The sequence below is a fragment of the Cricetulus griseus genome, chromosome 3 (assembly GCF_003668045.3).
Source record: "Cricetulus griseus strain 17A/GY chromosome 3, alternate assembly CriGri-PICRH-1.0, whole genome shotgun sequence".
Lineage (NCBI taxonomy): Eukaryota > Metazoa > Chordata > Mammalia > Rodentia > Cricetidae > Cricetulus > Cricetulus griseus.
In genome coordinates, this window is record NC_048596.1 from 21,510,509 (window position 1) to 21,532,844 (window position 22,336).

General features: G+C 36.7%; 1 protein-coding gene across 3 annotated transcripts in view; it reads right to left on the reverse strand.

Moving 5' to 3' along the window:
• LOC100757723 (cytochrome P450 2C29) overlaps positions 1-22,336 on the reverse strand; it is a 33,291-nt gene that overhangs the window by 10,047 nt on the left and 908 nt on the right. Inside the window, exons 2-8 of one of the 3 annotated variants that reach the window (XM_035443076.1) lie at positions 21,755-21,917; positions 21,435-21,584; positions 19,532-19,692; positions 18,144-18,325; positions 13,286-13,298; positions 8,066-8,189; positions 1,471-1,658 (exon numbers count right to left, since the gene is read on the reverse strand). In XM_035443076.1, coding sequence (XP_035298967.1) covers positions 1,471-1,658; positions 8,066-8,189; positions 13,286-13,298; positions 18,144-18,325; positions 19,532-19,692; positions 21,435-21,584; positions 21,755-21,917 — 981 coding nt within the window. Of the gene's footprint in view, positions 1-1,470; positions 1,659-8,065; positions 8,208-13,285; positions 13,299-18,143; positions 18,326-19,531; positions 19,693-21,434; positions 21,585-21,754; positions 21,918-22,336 lie in introns of all 3 variants that reach the window. The other 2 variants (XM_035443075.1, XM_035443077.1) reach the window with 2 other exon arrangements.

Here is a 22,336-nt window from a genome sequence, read left to right on the forward strand (position 1 = left end):
TAAACTCTGCAGTATTTGTCCACCAAGTCAAAATTAAATATATACTGACTCTTATCTTAGCCCATTATCTGTACTGAAATCAGAGGTCCCATCTGGTAAAGAAGTTCTAACCAGATTTATAAGAGAGTAAAGTCAGTCATAGAGACAAGATTATTTCTGTGCCTGGCAGTTCCAGCAAGGGAAGGATTACTATTCTATTTTTCAAGTTCCAACGTGAACAGTCAAATCATGAGCCACCAAACAAGAGATACAGAATAATGAATTTTAAGCAGTTGCAGTACTTGCCTTAAGCAAGACTGTAATCACAGCAAGGGAATCCGGGACATAGGTCACTCCTGTCTCACTCTTCATTGTATCTTGCCATTTAGTTATAAGAACCTAAATAAAGTGTTGTTATACTATTCATAGACCTCAACAACAAGAATGACAAATCATATCTCAAGAAAGTCTTTTGGCGCAACTTAATCTAATTAATACATTTTTCATATTTTCTGAGTACATCAGACTTGACAGGGAATAATTGAAGTTATACTAATAAGAAATAAAATAAGTATGCACATTAGATTATTTGGACCTATTAATTCTGTCATCTCTCCTATTTTATTTTAACTTCATCTGTTCTCTGGGAATGTTTTGTGAATCCTAAATCATTGATTTCAGTTTCTGCATTCTTCTAGTTTCTGCTTGCTCTCACGATCCTAGTGTCCTGATTATCTTTTGCAAACTTTCACTTTTAGTGTGCATAAAATTTTAAAAAATGATTCTGTTTAATGCTATCTGGAGTTCATGAGTCAGTTCAATGATAAAAAACTGAAATAAAGGAGAAGAATATAAAAATCTGGATAAAATTGTTAACCAGGAAATGTCTTGAAATCCCATCACATACATTTACAGATGAACCATTATCTGTAACTAGAATACATAAGATTATGAACAATAAAATAACCATGATTGAATCAATTGTTTCACCATGATTGAAACAATTGTTTATATAAAACAGGTCAAAGGAATGTGGAATTTCTTAAAAATGATTATCAGATAATATTCATTATTCAATAAATTTCTAAGAAAATATTTACAAGCCACATCATTGAAAAGCAACACTTGTGGGAGAAATGAAGAAAGCATAAATTAACAAATGGTACAGATTTTTGATGAGCTAAAGAATTCAGGATATAAACTCTTCCCAATTACTTGGAAATTTTTCTCTCAACAAAAATTTCAAAAGTGTTTATTATCAATAAGTTGGAAAACACACATGGAATTCTATATGCCCCAGCTCTGTCAAAGCAAAATTTGGAAGTTAGAACAAATGTGGAAGCTTCATTCCTGTGTCCCTGCATATTATAAAGCAGCTCTCAATATCATGGAGCAGCATAAGGCAGCACAGTGTGACTCTGCAGACTGGAGCCATACTGTAACTGGGAGCAACAAGAGAGCAGAGGTGCAATAAAGAAGAAACATACTTACCTTGGGGATGAGATAATTCCTGAATTTAACGTCACAGGTCACAGCATGTGGTACACTGTTAGGGACAAGATCAATGAACCTCTGGACCTCATGAATCGTGGCATTCGTGTAGGGCATGTGGTTCCTGTCCTGCATGCAGGGGCTTCGTTCTCTGCCAACCACACGATCAATCTCTTCCTGGACTTTAGCTGGTTATAAACAGTGAGAAATGATGGAATAGGAGGAAAATTACACGTTTGTCACTATTAAGTCGGGCCATACAGTGCACAACCAATGTGCCCAGCATTAAGAGTATAAATGTTGAACAAACCCCTGGTGAATACATTTAAGTATATAGAATGCAGAGATAGGAATTCACACTGCTCTCATTCTACATAGCTACTATTCTGTATGTAAAAGTATGTACAAGTGTGTTCACATGTGTGTATGTGGACAAATATGCAGAGGCATGTGTACAGGAGCACACTGCCTGTGGCGGAGGAATGAAAATTTCAGATTTTCATTCTCTTTGTCTCCTCACAGGGCACCTGGGTCAGTCTGCAGCTGACCATTTAGGGGAGACCCTCTGCCTGGTGCATCCTTAGTTCTACAGTCTCCATCACTCTATCGCCAAGATTACAGGCACACACCACCACAACAGGCATTTACACGGGTTCAGGATAAAGTGATGTTTGTCACAATAAAGTAATACTACACAGGACATGAAGAATGTGTCTATGCAGAGTTATAAATGTACATTTCTTGCTCAGATATAAACTTGAATAAACATAATTTTTATTACACAAATTTAACTCTTTTATATGGAATAGATACTATGATTCATTATCATGTGTTAATTATTTACAGCCATACTATCAAATGAAATGTGAACTAATTAAACATTTCAACTAACAAAACATAGTACAATTAACCAGATGTTATTGTTATTAATAAAAGACATAAATGATTATTAAATATGTGTGTGTGTGTGCAATATTAAATTATAATCCAGCTACATTTCCATTATCTAACAGTGGTAGGATTGGACACCAACAACTGCTTGTGTAATATATTAACATTTTATTTTACTTTTTATTTTTTAGTTTTTTGGTGTTTTGAGACAGGGTTTCTCTGTATAGTTTTGGAGCCTATCCTGGCACCCACTCTGTAGACCAGGCTGGCCTCGAACTCAGAGATCTGCCTGCCTCTGTCTTCCTAGTGCTGGGAATAAATGTATGTGCCACCAATGCCTAGTTGTATTCATATTTTAAATAATTGCTCCTAATATATTCAAATATATACAATATCTATTGAGTTTGTTATCAGAAATGAAAATATAATTCATAATACATCCTGTATATAAATGCTAGCTATAAATAATGAAATAGACACTTATACACACAAGTACCACACAAACAACTGTACACACATAAATTGTCATTTACCTAACTGTTGATCTTGAGTTACAATAGTTAGTTAAACCAATATTTATTGTTGGAATAATTGTATTTACATATATATTCTGTATTACAAAATTAGTTTTCATTATTGTTATACTTTGTGACTGATGCATGCCCTTTATTTTTAGATTGTAATTTACCCTTTGTGAGTTAGCGTTATTTATAATTGTTAATGTGATGCTTCTACTCCAGGAATAAAAGAGCTGAGTTACTCTTTTGTCCCTCATTTGCTGTTCATGCCTGTAGCATTCATAGGGTGGGCTTTCTAAATCTGGTTCCCAGAAACAACTCACCATCTATCATGGGGTGTGTAGATTTCTAAAGTCCATCACTTCCTGTGATGTTGCTTTAGACAATATGATGAAAAATACCCTCCTGCATTTCATGAAGAAAGCAAGTGTAGACTGTAGATTTATGGTGTGTGTGGAGGTGTATCCCCACATATGATCGATATTTAAGACACTATACACTTCTCTTTTCTCAGTGTGAATCACAGATCACTCTCAAGAGTTTTTCTTATAATAGACCTGGTGTTTTTATATTTCATGACTCTTTGCCTTGCCCTGTGTAGGGGATGTTCTAGCGATGTCTGCTTAGTGGCTGGCTACAGGTGTGACTGACCATGCCTGCGAAGACATGGTCAGGGTGATGTAGAGTGAGAGTCACTTATGTGGAGTTCTTTCTTTGCTTTCACTTTCATCTTTGGCTTGCTGTACTTACTGCTATTGTGCCAGCTGGCTATGTCGCTCTGTAAGTAAGGCTTTTCCCTATTAATTTCCCTTGTATTTTTCCTGACTCTGTATTGGTAATTTCCCACATTATCTTGTTGTTAGAAGCAGGATCTTGTAAACCTAGGCCTCATTTGGCAGTCTGCAGGTCCCAGCGGGACTGCGGTCTAGGCTGGGAAAGCATCATCTCTCCAAAGGTGCTCCCGGCTCTCAGCTGACCCGTTGCGCCACAAGTGTGTCCCATTGCCGCTGAGCCGCTCAGAATCCTCCGCCCAGCTGGGAGACTTCCACAGACCTCCCTATGGTTACTGTCACAGTTTCTAGCTGCGTGCACAGGACCGGCTCAGACTGCGGCATACCCGTGCCTGGAGGCCTCCTGCTCTTAGCCAAGTAGGCTGGTTTTCAGCAGGGTCTGTGGCTTCCCCTTACAGCGGCAGGCAGAAAACCACTTCTTTTTCTTTGGTTGTGGCCACAAGGCTGTACACTCTCTAAGCTAAGTGCAGCTGCCTTTGTGACCTCTCTCCATTGCTGCCACCAACTTGCCTGACCAACCATTGCCAAATTCCACATGGACTAACAGATTGCCTACACCACTTGCTGGTCAAAGAAAGTTACTGCATCTGGAGTAGGAGCCATTAGGCAAAATCATGGTGGAATATTTATCATTTGCTAAAATTGGTAATATTTTTGCTTATTACATGAATTCAATGTTTGAGGAGGATGGTAACCTGCCAATTACTGGCCTATATGCAGTAATGGCAGTTAGCTTGCTGGTACAATTAACATTCTTAGCCAGAGGTCTCAGGAATAGGGACAAGGATAACCTCACCACCTACTTAAAGGAAATAACAGCTTTATGCAATGAGGTCAGACCACATTTATGCAGCAAGTGGAACAGAAATTGGATGATAAGCTTGGCTTTGTGTCTGATACACTAAAGACAGAGCTGTCTGTTACCCAATATGAGATGTAGCGTAATTATGATAAGATAAACACAGAGAGATCCTCCATGTCTGAGGCATTAGAGGCTAGGCTGTCAGAGGACCGTGATGAACTAAAGAATTTCTGTAGCCAGCTAGAATCTCAGATAGGCACTATTACCCAGAAACTAGATGCAAAGGTGCAAAATACCCAGGATACAGTTGAAGAATTGCATAATGCCATTCAATCAATCATTGAAGCATCTAAGGTAGTAGATCACAAATTTGAGTCTAGATTTGAATATTTGGAAGTATAGGGCTGACAGATTAGATAGGTTAGAGCAATTTACAGATTCACTAACATGCTTGGAATATTTTATGATGCAGGAAATTGAAACTTTCATGAGGATATCATTACTAGGCTTAAAGATTATTGGGATGCCTCAGAGGCAAAATCACTCCAATCTGAGGTACCTACACCACCCAGGTATCATGACTATTCTTCTAAGGTTGTTACTCGTATGCCATTAGTCTACCCAGGTACCATGGTAGAAAAGCCATCTTCTAAGAAACATCCTTAGGGACAGATGGCTTATGTATGGCAACCTATATAGCTGAAGGATCTTAAGAATATTAAAGAATAAATAGTCTCATATGGTCTCCATAGACCACACATAAAACAGCTATTACACTCATGGGCAACCTTTAACAGGGTGACACCCATAGATTGAGAATGTTTGGTAGCAGCTGTACTTGAGAATTCATGCCAAATCCAGTGGAAGGCATTGGTCAGGGAAGAGGTGAAGCTCCTCGAGCATCAAGGCATTAAGGAAGGTTATGAAGTCCCCTAGGTAAGATTCTTGGTGAGGGTATTTATGTTAACCCACAGGCTCAGGCTGAATATGATGACCATATACTGTCCCTATGCAGGAAAGCAGCATCAAACACCTGGGATAAGGTTCGTGAGCCAGGAGAAACCCTAGAAGCTTATACCAGAATAGAACAGGTTCCAGGACTTCTTACAAAGGTTAATTAGGGTAGTAGAATTACAGGTAACAGATCCAGAAACAAGACAATCAATTATGTATATAATAGCATATGAAAATGCAAATCCAATATGCAAAAGAATATTTAAGCCTTTAAAGATCAGATCAGCTCCACTAGAAGAATGGGTTTTGAATGCAGCCAACATTGACTATAATGTGCAAGATACTGTAGTTGGGTAGGAGAAGCCATCTGGAAATGTTAAAAAAGGCAACAGGAGATTAAAAGTTCTAGAGGTGAGATGCAAGGGCTTGGGAAGGAAAAGCACCTTACAGAGGTCAACATAGGTACCAAGAGGCTAGAGGTTACTATACTATGAACCAGAACCATGGGTAGGAAGAGCCTTCACCAGGAGACCATGAAGGCCCAGGAACCTAGATGTTTCATCTGTGGTATAATGGGATATATCAAGAGAAATTGTAGACAAAGGAATTCTAACAATGCTTCATACAGAAGGCCACTGCTTTCTGGATTGTGTAGAAGATGTGGTAAAGGCAGGCACTGGAATAATGAATGTAGATTGCCCAGGGATATGCAAGGGTTTAGGTAAAATAGACATAGTTAGGATGTGACAAAAGCAGATTGTTGTATCTTCTTATATTTCACCTTTATGTTTGTTAATTTTGGGTACTACACTGTTAAGTTTTAATCCTCTTTTAGACTAAAAGGGGAATTGTAGCGGATGCTGTAGCCATGCCTGCTTAGGGACTGGCTACAGGTGTGCCTGACCACACCTGCAAGGGCGGGGTCAGAGTGATGTAGAGTGAGGGATGCTTACATGGTGCTCTGTTTTCGTTTTCACTTTCATCTTTGGCTTGCTGTACTTACAGCTGCTGCGCTGGCTGGCTAGGTTGCTTTGTAAGTACGGATTTTCCCTATTAAATTCCCTTGTATTTTTACCTGACTCCGTATTGGTAATTTCCCACATTAGCCCTCATCTTGTACTGATGATTTTATTTAATTCTTTATGATGGGTATTTGGAAGGAATTGTCTAGGAAAATGGTAAGATACAGAGATCTTTGCACTTCACCATTGTCTGTACGTAGATCCAGTTGTTGATATTCATGAAATATGATGGAGAAAAACCCCGAGATCATCCAGGGACTCAGCATTTCCAGTTCTCCTCCTTCATCCTCCTATATTGCTCTTTCCCCGCCACCCACTAAATCTGGCTTCTTGGACTCAGTTTATTTTCAGAATAATTCAGTGTTTTCATTAATGGAAAGTGTAACCCAGAGGATGTGAGAACTACAGTTATACCAGACTCTGGTTCCCATCGGGTTTACTCTTAAACTCCTTAGATTCCAACAAAGACCCTTTTGTGGAATATAGTGACACAGTTTGTTTTTTTATTTCATAGCAAATCTTTAGACATATATGTTATACCATTATTTTCTAGGCTTCTTTTTATACTCACTGCCTGATACCATTTTGTTTCTGGAATTTGATGAATGTTTCTTAGATGTTTACTACTGTTGTCTATTTTCCTACTTTAAACACACTATTATTTTTCATAATTTTGTTATTTTTGTTATTTTCATTTCAGTGTGCATTAAACATAGGACATAAGATGTGTTTCACATATGGTGATCAACTGGTGAGATTTAAGAATAAATTTCTAAACTGATGTTATTTGCAAAATAAAATAAAATAAAATAAAATATTTCAGATATATTTAAAAATTGTTTAACAGAAATTTTATGAAAATATATATAATTCTAAATACAACTACTGCATCAATGTAAATAATTTCAAATGAACTAAATGGTTTAGAATGATTTCCAGGGCAAAACTTCTTATGAAAATACATAAAATATTAGGGTTATGTTTGTTTTGTATTAACATATTTATTAGATATCAAAGTTACTAATAGAGAAGTATTACAAGGATAATTAGTTTTCACATGTTTTGCCACCAACTGACTAATAAAACCCTGTGAATATTATCTTAAAATCCTTAAGGTACTTTATAAAGCAAATAGTTAAATTTTCTTTAAAAAATGTTTTCTTTCATAGAAAATAGCTTTTTCCTCACATAATAAATCCTGATGAGAATTTTCCCTACAACTACTCATAACAGCTGCCCCCCCCACCTCCCCTTCTACAGGATTACTTCTTATGTTTCAATAAAGCAAGTTTTGTCCAAATTCGATTTATTAGAAAGAAGATATGAAACTTCAAGAATTTGCCTATGTGTAAACCCAGATGTTGATGAGTATAGGAAAGAAACAATAGGCTAAAATGTGCCAGTGGCGCCTTCCATGGATGACATCCAAGGAAACTTAGTCAAAGAACTGGGTTTTCCTAAAATTGTGTTCCTTTCATTTCTCTCAGCCATCACCCTGTTTACAAGTTGTGAAACAGAAAATTAAATAATGAGGTGTTGAAAAACAACACAGAGGATAGTGGGAGCATTTCCCCATCACCTTAAAGGACCTTTGCGAGTCACCACCCATGTTCTCACCTGTGACATGTGGGTACTTCATCAGGAGCAGGAGAGCATATTTCATTGTTGAGCCTGTTGTCTCTGTCCCAGCACCAAACAGATCATTCACCATTACTGTCAGATTTTCAAGTGTATATTTCAGCTCCTGATTGCAGTTTTCCTAAGAGTGATATGATACAATTATCTGATAATTTTTCCTAGTAAATGCAATTACAACGAACCTACAAAGTTGCAAAAATTTATATTGCTGATAAGACAGAATCTGGACTGTACACTAGTAATGGAAACCAATGTGACATTTCAGAGACTGTAATTTAGATATTCAAAATCACCTCATGTACAAGCATTTGGAAGTTGCAATAGTGGTAAGATGGAAATAATACTCAAAGTATTCTAATGAATCATTTCTATTTGTACTAATGCTCAAATATGAAAACAAATACTAAAATTTAAGTGAAACTGTGGAGAAATATTTGAACTTTCCAAATGTGAAAGCCTACTGCAGACCACAGCATGAAAACAATGTGATATTGATATACAGATCAAGACACAAAGAGCTCTGAGGTCCAGATGTGCACAGATTCACATGTGGGCAAAACTGCCTTGCACATGAAATAGAAACTTAAGAATGGAAAATAAAGGATCTTGTAGCCATGAAATTGTATATTGTCTGTTGAAAATTTAAGATATTCTTACAAAAGTAAATATGAAATTGCAGTTTAATCAGAAAACCCAGTATTGGTATATGCATACAGAAAGTGAAAGATGCCATAAAACAATGCGTGCACAGATGCTCATTGATAAATAGCTCAAAAGAGTCAGATGTAGAAATACTGCAGAGATGCATGAATGATGAATAAGAGCATGAGTTCTCATGCTCGTAAATGAAGTTTGCTTTAACAGAAAGGGCATACAGAAAGAAACAGAAGGGAAAAGAACATACAAGATTTTGTAAATCCAAGAAGAAATATGGAAAAGCCTCAAATACTATGAGTTTATTAGATGTTAATTTACTCTCTTAGAGAGACAAAGCAACCTCTATATAGATGAAATCACACTGACACTTACTAATAGAAATGGAGTAATGGGAGTGATGGCTTAGTAGCTGTGGTTTGCATTGTAAAGTGCTGGAAGATTTTGAAACTATAGCGTTGGTATAGTATTTGTGGATACATTAAATGCCATCACAGTGTATTCAAAATTGGTGACAGAAAATACATGTAAAATTTTCCTGTAATTTTGAAAATGGCACATACCTGTAATATTGATGGATTAAATAAATCTCTATACAAATCTCTATCAGCCCCTTTGAAAGAATGGAGAGGAAAATCCTAAAAGTCATACTGGAATTTATAACATCCAGAATGGTCAAGCAGTCTGGAAAAAGTCAACAGCAAAGTAGAGGGACATACATTCCTGGATTTTAAATATTATTAAAATGTTTTATTGATGAAGAACTTGGGACATTAGGCCACTAGCAAGTACAGAAATAATGATGAATCAAGCAAATTGATTCCCATAATCAAACTGTATGTTTACTGTTAATTGATTTTTGATGAGAGTCCCAATGAAATTGCATAGGGAAATGTATTTTTTAAAGTTACACAGTGACAACACAGTTAAACTTCACACAATATCCAATAGTTAGCAATTTTCAATCCCACTGTGGCAAATTAATCAGAAATTGTACCCAATTAAAATTTATTTTTTGCTCTTGGATGGATAGGGTCAACATAATAAAAATGACAATCTTACCAAAAGCAGTATGCATATTTAATGCAATACTCATAAAATACCAAAACATTTCTTCACAGATCTCAAAATAATAATATTCAACTTGATATGGAAAAAACAAAAATCCAAGGATAACTAAAACAATCCTGTACAATAAAAGAACTTCCAGAGGCATCACCATCCTTGACTTCAAGCTCTACTACATTGCCCTAGTCGTAAAAACCTACACACCTATGAACACCAGATTTCTGACAAATAAGCTGAAACAGTATGATAAAAGAAAAGCATCTTCAACAGATGGTGCTGGCATATCTAGATGTCAACATGTATAAGATTGAAAATAGATCCATATCTATCACCATGCACAAAACTCAAGTCAAAGTGGATTAAAAACCTCAACATAAATAAATCCAGATACACTGAACCTCACAGAAGAGAAAGTGGGAGGTAGCCTTGAATAAATTGGCACAGGAGACTACTTCCTAAATATAACACCTATAGCACAGACATAGAGAGCAACAATCAATAAATACATCTCATAAAACTGAAAAGCTTTTGTAGGGCAAATGACACTGCCAATAAGACATAGTGATTGCCTAAGGACTGGGAAAACATCTTCAACCTCACATCTGACAGAGGGCTGATCTACAGGCCTTAGAGAAACTTGTTAAAAAACTAGAAGAAACAAATATGGTATGAACTGATTTATATATGGATTTTAGACACAGAGCAAAAGATTACCAGCCTACAATCCACTGCCAGAGAAGCTAGGAAACAAGGAGGATTCTAAGAGAGACATACATGGTCCCCTGGAGATTATAGAGATTTTTAAACCTGGACTGAGGAATAACATGGAAAAAGCAAGTTCAGCATTGCATTTTCAGGTTAAAAAACAGCACTCAAAGGTCTTAAGAAAATCACCATTAATATACCAGTAACTCTGCAGGAAGTGGAAAATGAAAGAGGTGTTATAAGAGCTGAATGGAAGCCTATGACAATGATAGGTTTAGGGAAATGCAAGGAATTTGTAGTCTCATAGGTCATCCATTCACAATTTGTGAAGAAGATGAAAACACATGGTCTGTTTGCAATAGGGTTATGCCTATAGATTGGATAGATTTGATTAAAGCTGTCCAAGAGCCTGGATCACAATTACAGTTTCTGGTTCATAGAAGAGGCTAAGAATATTGAACAAAAGGCTAAACAAGAGATAAGGCTATTTCCCAAGATCAAATTCTTGGAGATTAAGCTACTTTAGAAAGGCAATGTCTATATGATGACACCTCTTGGGTTTATGCCATGCATCAGCTTCAAAAACTTGGGAGAGAATTTGAGAAACCGGAAAGACCTACCTAAATCATTCATAAAAGTTATACAGGGCCAGGCATTGGTGGTGCCTGCCTTTAATCCCAGTACTCGGCAGGCAGATCACTGTGAGTTCTAAGCCAGCCTGGTCTATAAATTGAGTTCCAGGACAGGCTCCAAAGCAATACAGAGAAACCATATCTTGAAAAACAAACAAACAAAAAAGTGATACAGAGCCCAAAAGAAGCATTCACGATTTCTTGAATCAGCTTATTGAAACCAATGAATTTATATTAGATAATACAGAATTGACTTTATGCTTTATTCACTTACAAGACATAATCTGTTATAGGAGTCATTCCATATATATAACACACCTCCATTCCAATACAGCTCTGCCAGGCCATCTAGCACAAGGTAATAACAAAATTAATCTACTTTTGATAGGAAATGTGCTAAAGGCCTCAGGACAGCATAAAAAACACCATGTCAATAGCAATTTTTGAAAAAAGCTTTTCCATCACTTCTAAGATGACAAAGGTATTGTAAGGAATTTTCCTACTGACTTTTTATAACACTAAACTCTATTATCTGCAGAAAGCAACCCAAAGGGTACTCAAAGTAATGACATCTGGCAGATGGATGCGTTCCATATTGTAGAATTTGGAAAATTAAATGATGTACAACACACCATTAATACCTATACAAGTTTTCAATAGGCAACTGCTTTGAATTTGGAAATGGCTTATTCTGTAATCACACATTTCCTAGAATTTAGGGCAATCATGGTTATACCTGCACAAATTAAGGCAGACAATGCCCCAACATATGTATCTAAGAAAATGAAATGGTTTTTGCTTATTATATTATAAAGCATACTCCAACAGGGCAAGGAGTTACAGAAAGATCAAATCAAATTCTTAAAGATATGCTAAATAAACAGAAAGGGATGATAAAGAACCCCCAAAATTGATTGCATACTGCTTTATTAACTTTGAATTTTTTGAATTCTAATGAGAAAGAAACAATAGTTGTGGAGAGACATTGGCTTATAGAAAAATTAGGAAATTAAACCAGCCTGTATACTTCAAAGATGTGTTGACTTCAGAATGGATACCTGGATATGTTTTACACTGGGGAAGAAGTTTTGCTTTTGTTCCACAGGTGAAGAAAAGCTATGGATACCATCAAAATGGATAAAGATTCAATTTGAACAAGCACCTCTTAATTAGAATAGAAGATAGTTTATTAAGCAGCATGGCCATTTAATTTAAACTAACCTATAAAACAAACAAATGTTTTTTATTTGTTCAGATATAAGCTGCCAAACGAGAACCTCCCCCAGAAATTTAGGGTTGGGGAAGGGTTTTTTTTTTTTTTTGTCTTTTCAGGAGAATAAATGTATCAAGCTAAGGAATTTGGAGACAACTGGACAACTGAGACATCTGAAGAAAAGGGACAAATAATCCAGGAAAAATTTCCCAAGGGAAGGAATAAATCAACCTATTCTTAATATCATATTTCCAACAGGATAAATTTTCATAAATCTTCCCAAATGATTGTTTCTGATTTTCTCTACAGACACACAATGAAAATGGCTCTTTTATAGTACCATTCTAATTAAAGATTAAAGCTGGCTTTGGAGTTTTAGTGTAGCTGTCTCCTGTAAGCCCAAACATGCTTGTCCAACAAAAATTAAAAATCTTTGTCTCATGTCAGAAGAGCCACCTGATATGAAACAGAAGAAAAACAAATATTTAAGATCTTTTGAATTGCCACTAATCTCATAATCTTTTGATTTCATCTTGACTTTTAACAGCTTTTCTTAAAACATCAATCTTATATTTATATAAAAATTTGTAATATTAATATATATGTATTTTAAAGTTTTTGTCATGACATTAATGGTCATATAGAGTACTAACTAATTCTACAAAAGGTTTCATCTACCTTCTCTTATATGATTTCAGGTTTGAGTCTCTACTAGTTTTCTACAATGAACCATGACAATCCCTAACATTGACTTTTGAAGTCTCCAAAAGGAGGATGGGGCCTCAGAATGACAATTTCCCGAGGACTATTAAAATGTCATTATACTGAACAACTCCAACTAAAAATTGACTGTAGACTACGAACTGCTCAAAACAATTTCGAGGTGGCCATCAGAGATCATCTAGCTCTACAGACACTCCTCAGTACAATTTTGAGGTGGCTACCTGAGATGATGCAGACTCAAAGACTACTCTAGCCAGGACTTGAGCTAAGTCCTACACAACTTGACAATTAACCCAAATTTATTTTTCTTTTCAGGATCCTCTAAAGATGTTGTTGCCCCCAGACAACAGGAAGCTACTTTAAGAACATGATGCCCACATTCCCAAGAGGTGGAGTGGTAGTTTTGGGTTATTCTTTGAGTCATGGATATTTGTCATTGTTTGGGGGATTGATTGCAAAATGTTGATAGGATCCTAGGTAGTTAACAAAGGATATTAGGTTCAAGGCTTTTGTTTTGAAAAAAAAAAAAGAATACAGATATGATTGGATAAAAAGGGGTATATGGTTGAATCTACTCTGAAAAGAAAAAAGAGGATATTGATAGGATAAGACAAAAAGGCATATTATTAAATCTACTTTTAAAAAAACAACTACTAGTTTTAAATATTGTATATTGGATCGGATTTTGTATATTGTATACAAATATTGTATAGTGATACAAATTTGAGATTAATTTTGTTAAAATATCTTGTACATATATTTCTAATCTTGTTCAAGGTACTATACCTATACAGCTCATGTATCAATGCAATGCAAATTTCTAGTCCTTGAATGTTATTATTACCAACTGTATAGGATAATGGGGAAATGCAGGTGAGTAATTAGCCACCTGTTACAGCTGAACCTGTCGTCATGTTAGGTATGATTTCAAGTCAAACAGATTTTGTATAAACAGGTCATCTTCAAAAACTTCAGAAATCTACAGAATATTGCATTTAAAATACTTTAATAACATAGGTTCTTTTTTATGACAATGAGACATGTTTGCACTTGCTGCACGAATATATTTCAGGCAAGATGATGGGCATTGAAGAAACCCCACATGGAGTTTATTTTCTTTGTGGCAAAAGTAACCACTGGGCAAGAGCATGCCCTTGCCTTCACTGGTGACACTATGCAGTCCAAATTGGACAAATAGGACCACAAAGAGAGTGACTGCAAACCTTGCCAAGACAAGGTAGGATAGTCTTTCAAAAATTCTGCTTCACAGAAAAGTCCATGAGATATGTGAGACCTATAGGCCAAAGATAGATGCCCCAACATTACAGAGCAACTTTGGGTAACTCTCCAGGCAGCTAGCTGTTTTTGCCATTTCTCACATTTTTTTTTCCGGAAATGCTTGTTTGTGCTTCCTGTTTGCCTAGTTAATATTATTTCCTTCTCAGATCCCTCAGGGAGTTGAAGAATAGATAGTTGTAGTTTTCCTCATTTACCAGACTCAGATAAGAAACTCACTAAAGATATGTAAAATGTAAAAGGTTGAAAGACATTAAAAGATCATTTGATAAGGCAAATTATAATAGAAAATAAATTAGGTATAAGACTTTGAACTCCCCATGATAGGATAGATAGTGAAGATTTTTCTCTGAATTTGTCAAATGCAAATGGACTAGACATTATTAATGTGCTTATTGCCTGTATATATTATATATACTTATTATACTTATTTTTTATTTATGAACAATAATTTTACATATCAGTCCCTCCCATCCTCCCATGCTCCATATCAACCCCCACAATTAACCCTCCACCTGCTCCTCAAGGATAGTGAGGCCTTCCATGGGGGACTCATCAAAACCTGCCACTTATTGTAATTATTGTATATAGCTTTTCTTAGGTTGGTTGTAGCCTTCTCTTTTTTGTATTAGACAAAAAGTTGAATTGTGGCGACATATTATTCATAATTTATTAAAGCCAATGGATTTTAAAATTGCAAAGCAACCATAATACTAGCCATAGAATCCCAGGCAGTGGTGGCATACACCTTTAATCCCAGGACTTCAGAGGCAAAGGCAAATGGATCTCTCTGAGTTCAAGGCCACCCAGGGCTACACAAGATTGAAACCATCTAAAAGAGTAACAGAGCTCATTCCTTTAATCCCAGCATTAGAGAGGTATTGATGATGGCAGCTGGGTCTTCAGTTAGTATCAGGCATGGTTTCTCCAGAAATGACGAGGAGAAGCATCAATCTGAGGCTTGGTGAGAGCTTATGGAGACAGGACCAGCCCTTTTAGCCTGAAGTAGAGGTAAGAGCCAGTGGCTTGGCTGTTTTGCTTTTCTGATCTTCAGCTTGAAGTTTGAACCCCAACATCAGTCTCGGGGTCAATATTTTAACCTTTTTTAAAAAATTATTTTAAACTAGAAACAATCTTGTTTTATGTGTCAATCTCAATTCCCTCTCCATTCCCTCCTCCCCTGCTACACTCTGTCTTCCTATTCCACCCTTTTCTGCTCCCCAGGGAGGATGAGGCCTTCCATAAGGGAATCTTCAAAGTCTGTCACATCATCTGGAACAGGGCCTAGACCCTCCCCTGTATGTCTAGGCTGAGAGAGTATCCTCTCTCTATGTGGAGTGGGCTCCCAAAGTTCATTCATGTTCTAGGGATAAATGCAGATCCACTACCAGAACCCCCATAGATTAACCAGACCTCCAAACTGACATCCTCATTCAGGGGGTCTGGATTGGTCCTATGCTATCAGTCTGGGGTCTATGATCTCCTCCTTGTTCAGGACAGCTGTTTCTGTGGGTTTCTCCAACCTGGTCTTGGGGGTCATTTTTTTTTTGTTACACAAAACGAATACCATTTTACATCTGTCAGAATCACTAAGATTATATACACCAATGATAGCCAGTGTTGGACAGGATGTGGTGTAAAGGGAACACTCCTCCACTGCTGGTGGGAGTACAGACTTATACAGTCCCATTGAAAATCAGTGTGGCACTTTCTCAGAAAACTGGGAATCAGTCAACATCAACCAGCATTACCAATCTTGGGCATATACCCAAAGGGTGCTCACAAGGACACTGGCGAAATATTTTCAAAGTAGCATTATTCATAATAGCCAGAACATGGAAAGAAACTAGATGCCACTCAATTGAAGAATGGATAAAGAAAATGTGGTACATTTACACAATGAAGTATTATTTGGCTGTAAAAAAACAATGACATTTGTAGACAAACGGATGGAACTTGAAAGAAAAAAAAATCCCGAGTGAGTTAACCCAGACCCAGAATGACAAACACAGTATGTACTCACTCATAGGTGGATATTAGATCTAAAGCAAAGGATAGCCAGACCACAATCCACAGCTCCAGAGAAGCTAGGTAATAAGGAATTTCCTAAGAGGGACACATGGATCACACTGGGAAAGGCAAATAGATGAGAGTTCTTGGGTAAACTGGGGGAATGGTGGGGGGGATGGTGCAGGGGGTCATCCTGACCCAGCCTCCTGTGGCCTGCTACAGGTATACCTGACCACAACCCCTAGGGCATGGACAGGATGATGTGAGTGCACCTGAAGAGTCAGGGACACACGTGGGAAAGCTCTCTTCTCTCTGTTGCATTGACTTGTTCTGCTTTCCTGCCAGTTGGCTAGGTGCACTGTAAGTAAGACATATTTCCCCAGTAAATATACCCATACCCTATGTGCTTACGTATTGGTGATTCACCACTTATAGATGGTAAAGGGGAGGAAATGGGGATGAGAACATGAGGGAATTGGATGGTCGATTTGGGGGAGGGATGGAGTGGGAGAGCAATGAAAGAGGTATCTCTACAGAGGGAACCATTGGGGGCCTAGAGAGACACCTGATTCTAGGGAAATTCTCAGGGATCCACAAGGATGATCCCAGCTAAGGACCCTAGCAATAATGGAGAGGGTCCCTCACCTGCCATCCCTGTAATCAGATGGGTGGCTACTATGTCTTCATAGAGTCTTTATCTAGTAACTGGTAGAAGCAGATGCAGAGCTCCACAACCAAGCACCAGGCCAAGTTAAGGAAGTCCAGTCAAAAAGAGGGAGAAGGGATATGTGAGCAGCGGGTTGGAGGTGTGTGTGTGTGTGTGTGTGTGTGTGTGTGTGTGTGTGTGTGTGTGTGTGTGTGTGTGTGTGTGTGTGAAGATTATGATGTGGAATCCACAGAGACAGCTGACCCAAACTTGTGGTAGCTCATAAACTCTAGATCCTGCCTGGGGAGACAACATGGGTCCAAACTAGTCCTTCTGCATGTAGGTGACAGTTTTGTAGCCAGCGCTGTTTGTGGGACCCCTGGCAGTAGGACAATGATCTATCACTGGTACATGAGCTGGCATTTGAAGCACATTCCATATGGTGGGATGCCTTGCTTGGCCTGCTAGGGAAGGGTGCTTGGTCCTGTCTCAACTGACTGTGTCAGGCTTTGTTGACTCCCCATGGGAGGCCTTACCCTTTCTGAGGAGTAGATTGTTGTGATTTGGAGGGAGGTTGGGGAGGAGCGAGAGGAGGCGAGGGAGGGGGAACTGTGGTTGGTAGGTAAAATGAATAATTTTTCTTCTATCCACATACTTGTTCCTATTCCACACCTCTCTCTACATCATTCAGGCCTTTTAAATTTGCCATAGTATCTACAATTGCAAATACATCCAGATTAATTTTCATGTATAAGACTTGCAAGTATTCAATACACTATATGATGATGCCAATGCTCATGTTAATACAGAACAATTTATGATTTGTGATTATATTGTAGTTTGTTTCGCATTATCTGTCTTTTGTATTATCTTTCTACTCTGCTAGATTGTTTTAGCTTTTCTTTTTGGTTCTTATTTTAAAGAACAGGGCTAATGTGCACTAATGAAGAAATTCACTTTATTTCTTTTAGACTTATTCACACACATAATAAATATGAAATATCAAAAATTGACCAATGTATTAAGTGCATAAATGTGTATTATCATGTCATTTTATACAAAATGTAAGCATCTATATATACATATAAGTATAGAAATATATATTAATACTTTACCTGCCTCCCTTTAATTAGGTAATAATCAATGAAGTCCCGGGGATTTGTGACATCCAATGATTCTGCATGCTCCTTTATTTTCTCCAAAAAGTAACTTTTAAGATAAGTATAATTTTTATGGAATATGTTATGACTTCCTGGACAATAATCAAGAATAGCAGGAAAAGCATTGCAAACCTATAAGAAAATGCAAAAAATTGCTAAATGAATACACTATAATGATAAAAGTAAGAGATATTTATAGCATATAGAAAGCTTGATTTGCAGTTACAGCTTAGATATAAATGTTCTGTTCCTTGAGGAAGTGGTTTATTTTCATACATGGTAATTTTCTATTCTAATGGAAATGAGGGAGAAATCTCTGCCTAAATGGTCAAAGACCACAGTAAATTTTCTACATTCATTATCTTTTTGGTGTGTAGCACATTCATGTTAGATCATTGATGGTTCATATGAATTTTTTCTGCAAGTATGAAATTATATATAAGCAGATTACTCACAGTCACACTTTCAGGTGACAGTGGTAGTTAAGATGGTTTGGTGACCTGATTACAGCATAAATCTAGAGTCTGCAGATATTGTTACTATGAACTAACTTTTTATACAAAAAGGGTATATAGAAGTGGGTACAGTTCAAAAATGCCTAATACCCCTCAGGGAGTGTGTGTATATGTAGGACATGCAAGTGATTCAGACACTATTTTCCAGGCATACTCAGTGATGATAAATATTAAATACATAAAGTAAAATTATATATACACATATATCACAATAACTTCTATTGCAATGTCCAGGAGATGCCAATTCAGCACTGGAAAACTCTGTGGAGCTTTTCCAGTTATAAGCACCATCAAACCATTCATCTTGTCATTTCTACCTGTCACTCTGTCAACTAGGACCCCAGCTGATGTATCAAACCACTGAAGCTATTCAGTGTTTCATGGCAGTTGTCATTGCCACAAATATTCTTCCTCTTGTAAGAGAATAGTATGTCTTAACTAAAATATTCCTACATTTTCATATGATAAGGATGAATGTAATTGTTGGAAAAAAGCCAATAAATTTGCGTAGTAAAAGAATGTCCTATGAATGACTGGCCAACCATCTAGAAGCAAATACAGTACTCTATTCCAACAGCTCTGTGGAAGTCATTGCTAAATGTCAATGTATAGGAAGCTATCAGGTGAGCCATTCTCACATTTTTCCTCATATCTTTCTACTTTTACAGCAAATGACTTAGATCTTCCTCCTAGATAATTATTCCAAAATATGTTAGTCAGAACTTAGTATCTGCTCAGCTCTCTGCTTGGTCCATATTGAGTTTGACTTGTAAGAAAGAAAGACCATACATATGTCCTCAGGAGGAAAGGAAATTGGTTTCACCTGTATCCATGGGGCACTCAGAATCTTGGCGTTCTCTTCCAGATATTTCAACAAGTTAAGAACATGCTTATCTTTATAATCAAAACGATTTTGGAAAACAATGGAGCAGATGACATTGCAAGGAGCACATGTCAGGATGAAGGAGGGGTCACAGGGTAAACCTGGAGATTTGGGAACAATTGTGAAATGCCATTAAAATATACAAAGAAGACATTTTGCCTTTGTTAACAGTTAAGTTATTTTATACGTTTTAAGCAGTGTCTTAATTAGTAATATTAACAGCCAATACTCATCTGGTGAAGAATCAGCAATAAAGTTAACCTTAATCTTGAGTTGGCCTTCTCAGTGGTTAAGTAATAGAAGATCATGTCTACTGTGTTGTTTATATACATTAATCTCAGATGCAAATGCTATTTTGTTCAAAAGACTTTTATAAACCTAATGTTCTAATGATCATAGCTCAATCACTTTTGTCTGCTATGTCTATAGATCATATAGAACTTAGGAAGACATTGAATTGTGGAGATCTGTAATTTTTCTTTTTAATGAATACTAGTAAACAACATGCAGTGTTCTACTAAAGTGAACAAAAATGACAATGCTATGCAGTTACATTCAGGAATAAGGAGAACAATTTGAAAATCAATATATATCATTGGTATATGGAAGAAAAAGTAAGATCTGTTTACAAAACTAAATGATGTGATAGCCTTTATTTTTAATATCCATCCCAGGTGGGGAAAATAATGAGGAAACCAATGAAGATTTTCCTTTTCTCATGTGCATGTTTCAACCAATTAATTTTGTTCCTTAAGAAATAAATATTTTGCACTTGGTGTTGTAGTGCATGCCTTCAACTCCAGCTCTTGTGAAGCAGAGATAGGTGGCTTTCTGAGTGCAAGGCCAGCCTAGTCTACAGAGTGAGTTCCAGGAGAGCCACACAATTTAGAACGAAAGAAGATAACATTTCTCATTATAAGAACTTACTAGGTAAGTGGCATTCAATGTATTACCAAAGGAACAGTCATCAATTTTCTAACACAAAAGAGGAAATATGAAAATAATATGCTAAACTAAGACATGTAGGGAACTACTAGAGAGACAATGAAAACATTTCTTGTCTAGTTAAATGAATCATAGGATAATTTCCAAGTAAGTAAATTTTGAATATTGGTGTTGAAATATGTTTCAGTAAAAGATATGAATCTAAACACTAAGTCATTTGTTAGAAGAAATAATGAAAATTTGTGAAATCATGTTATTAAAAAGCGATACAATAATTGATGAAAAGTCTTTTACACTTAGCTAAGAAATGAAGATCCTACATTACATTACTGTTATGAACGAATGTGAAAATGATCCTTGAAGGAATTGAGGATACAGAAATGAAGCAATGGAGAGAAATGCAGTTCAAAAAATAAACATCAATGTCACGTAATTTAGGTCCCTTAATATACTTCATGACATTGTCACCATTATCAGTATCTGGTTAGATGATACACAATAGGGAAACCACACTTGTGTTAAGGAGAATGCATAGCTCCAAAATGCAATGGAAAATTAGTATGAGGTCTCATTTCAAATAAAAGATTGAATAGGATAGGAACCACGAGACTTACACAATCATACTAGACCAGTGATTCTCAATTTTCCTAATACTTTGACCTGTTAATATAGTTCCTCATGTTGTGGTGATCCCCAAACATAAAATTATTTTCATTGCTAATTCCTAACTGTAATTTTGCTACTGTTACCAATCATATTGTAAATGTTTGTGTTTTTTGATGGTCTTAGGTGACCACTATGAAAGGGTCATTCAATTGCCTAAGGGTTCACAATCCACAGGATGAGAGCTGTTGTACCAGACAAAGATGCAAAAGTTTTACTATAAACCTGCACTTACCATTGGTTTTCCTCAGTTCCTCCACAAGGCACTGTGCTTCCTCTTGAACACGGTCCTCAATGCTCCTTTTTCCCATGCCTAAATTCCGCAGGGTGGTGAGGGAAAAGCGCTTCATCTCTTTCCATGTATTTCCATTGCTAAAAATGACTCCTGAACAAATGGAAAAAGTAGAATTAGAGGCCAGAGATAGAAGAGAGAGCTGATTAAGGGTAGCCATAGAGTCCCAACCTGTGTCTGAGGAGCAAGTACAGATTTTGTTTTCCATCCTCAGGCTCACTATGGACACTCCCTATCACACACATAAGTACATGTACACTTACCAAGGCCATTAAAAATTTTATCAAGAACTGGGAACCTTCCTCTTCCAGAAAACTCCTCCCCATGGTCAATCAGAGCTTCCTTCACTGCATTGTAGCCATGCAATACCACAGTGGGCTGTTGGCCAAAATACAGAGTAAACACAGGGCCGTAGACTTTTGAGAGCTGGGAACAGGAAAGTAAAGGTAAATATTAGCACAAAAATAATGTCACCTCATTCTCCATATAGTCAACCTCATTGAGGCTGACTTAATTGTATGTTAATGTTTTTTATGCAGGGAAAGTCAGTAGCAGAAGTTTCTGATATCTATCAATATGGTGATTATCACTTATGTTTCCTACAGTGTCCTAGGCAAATACCCAGTAGTTGAACCATAGGTGACAATGAAACAAAATACTTTAAAACACTTGCCAGATCTCTTTGTCTTATTTCACAAATAAAATGAAGTAAAAAGAAAACCCCATTTATTTTATGGAACCTATATCAAGTAAATAAAATCTCAAAATTGGCACTCTGATTATTCAGTATTAGATGCATGAATGATTTCTAATCATTCTCATGATCATTCCAATATGAAATCAAC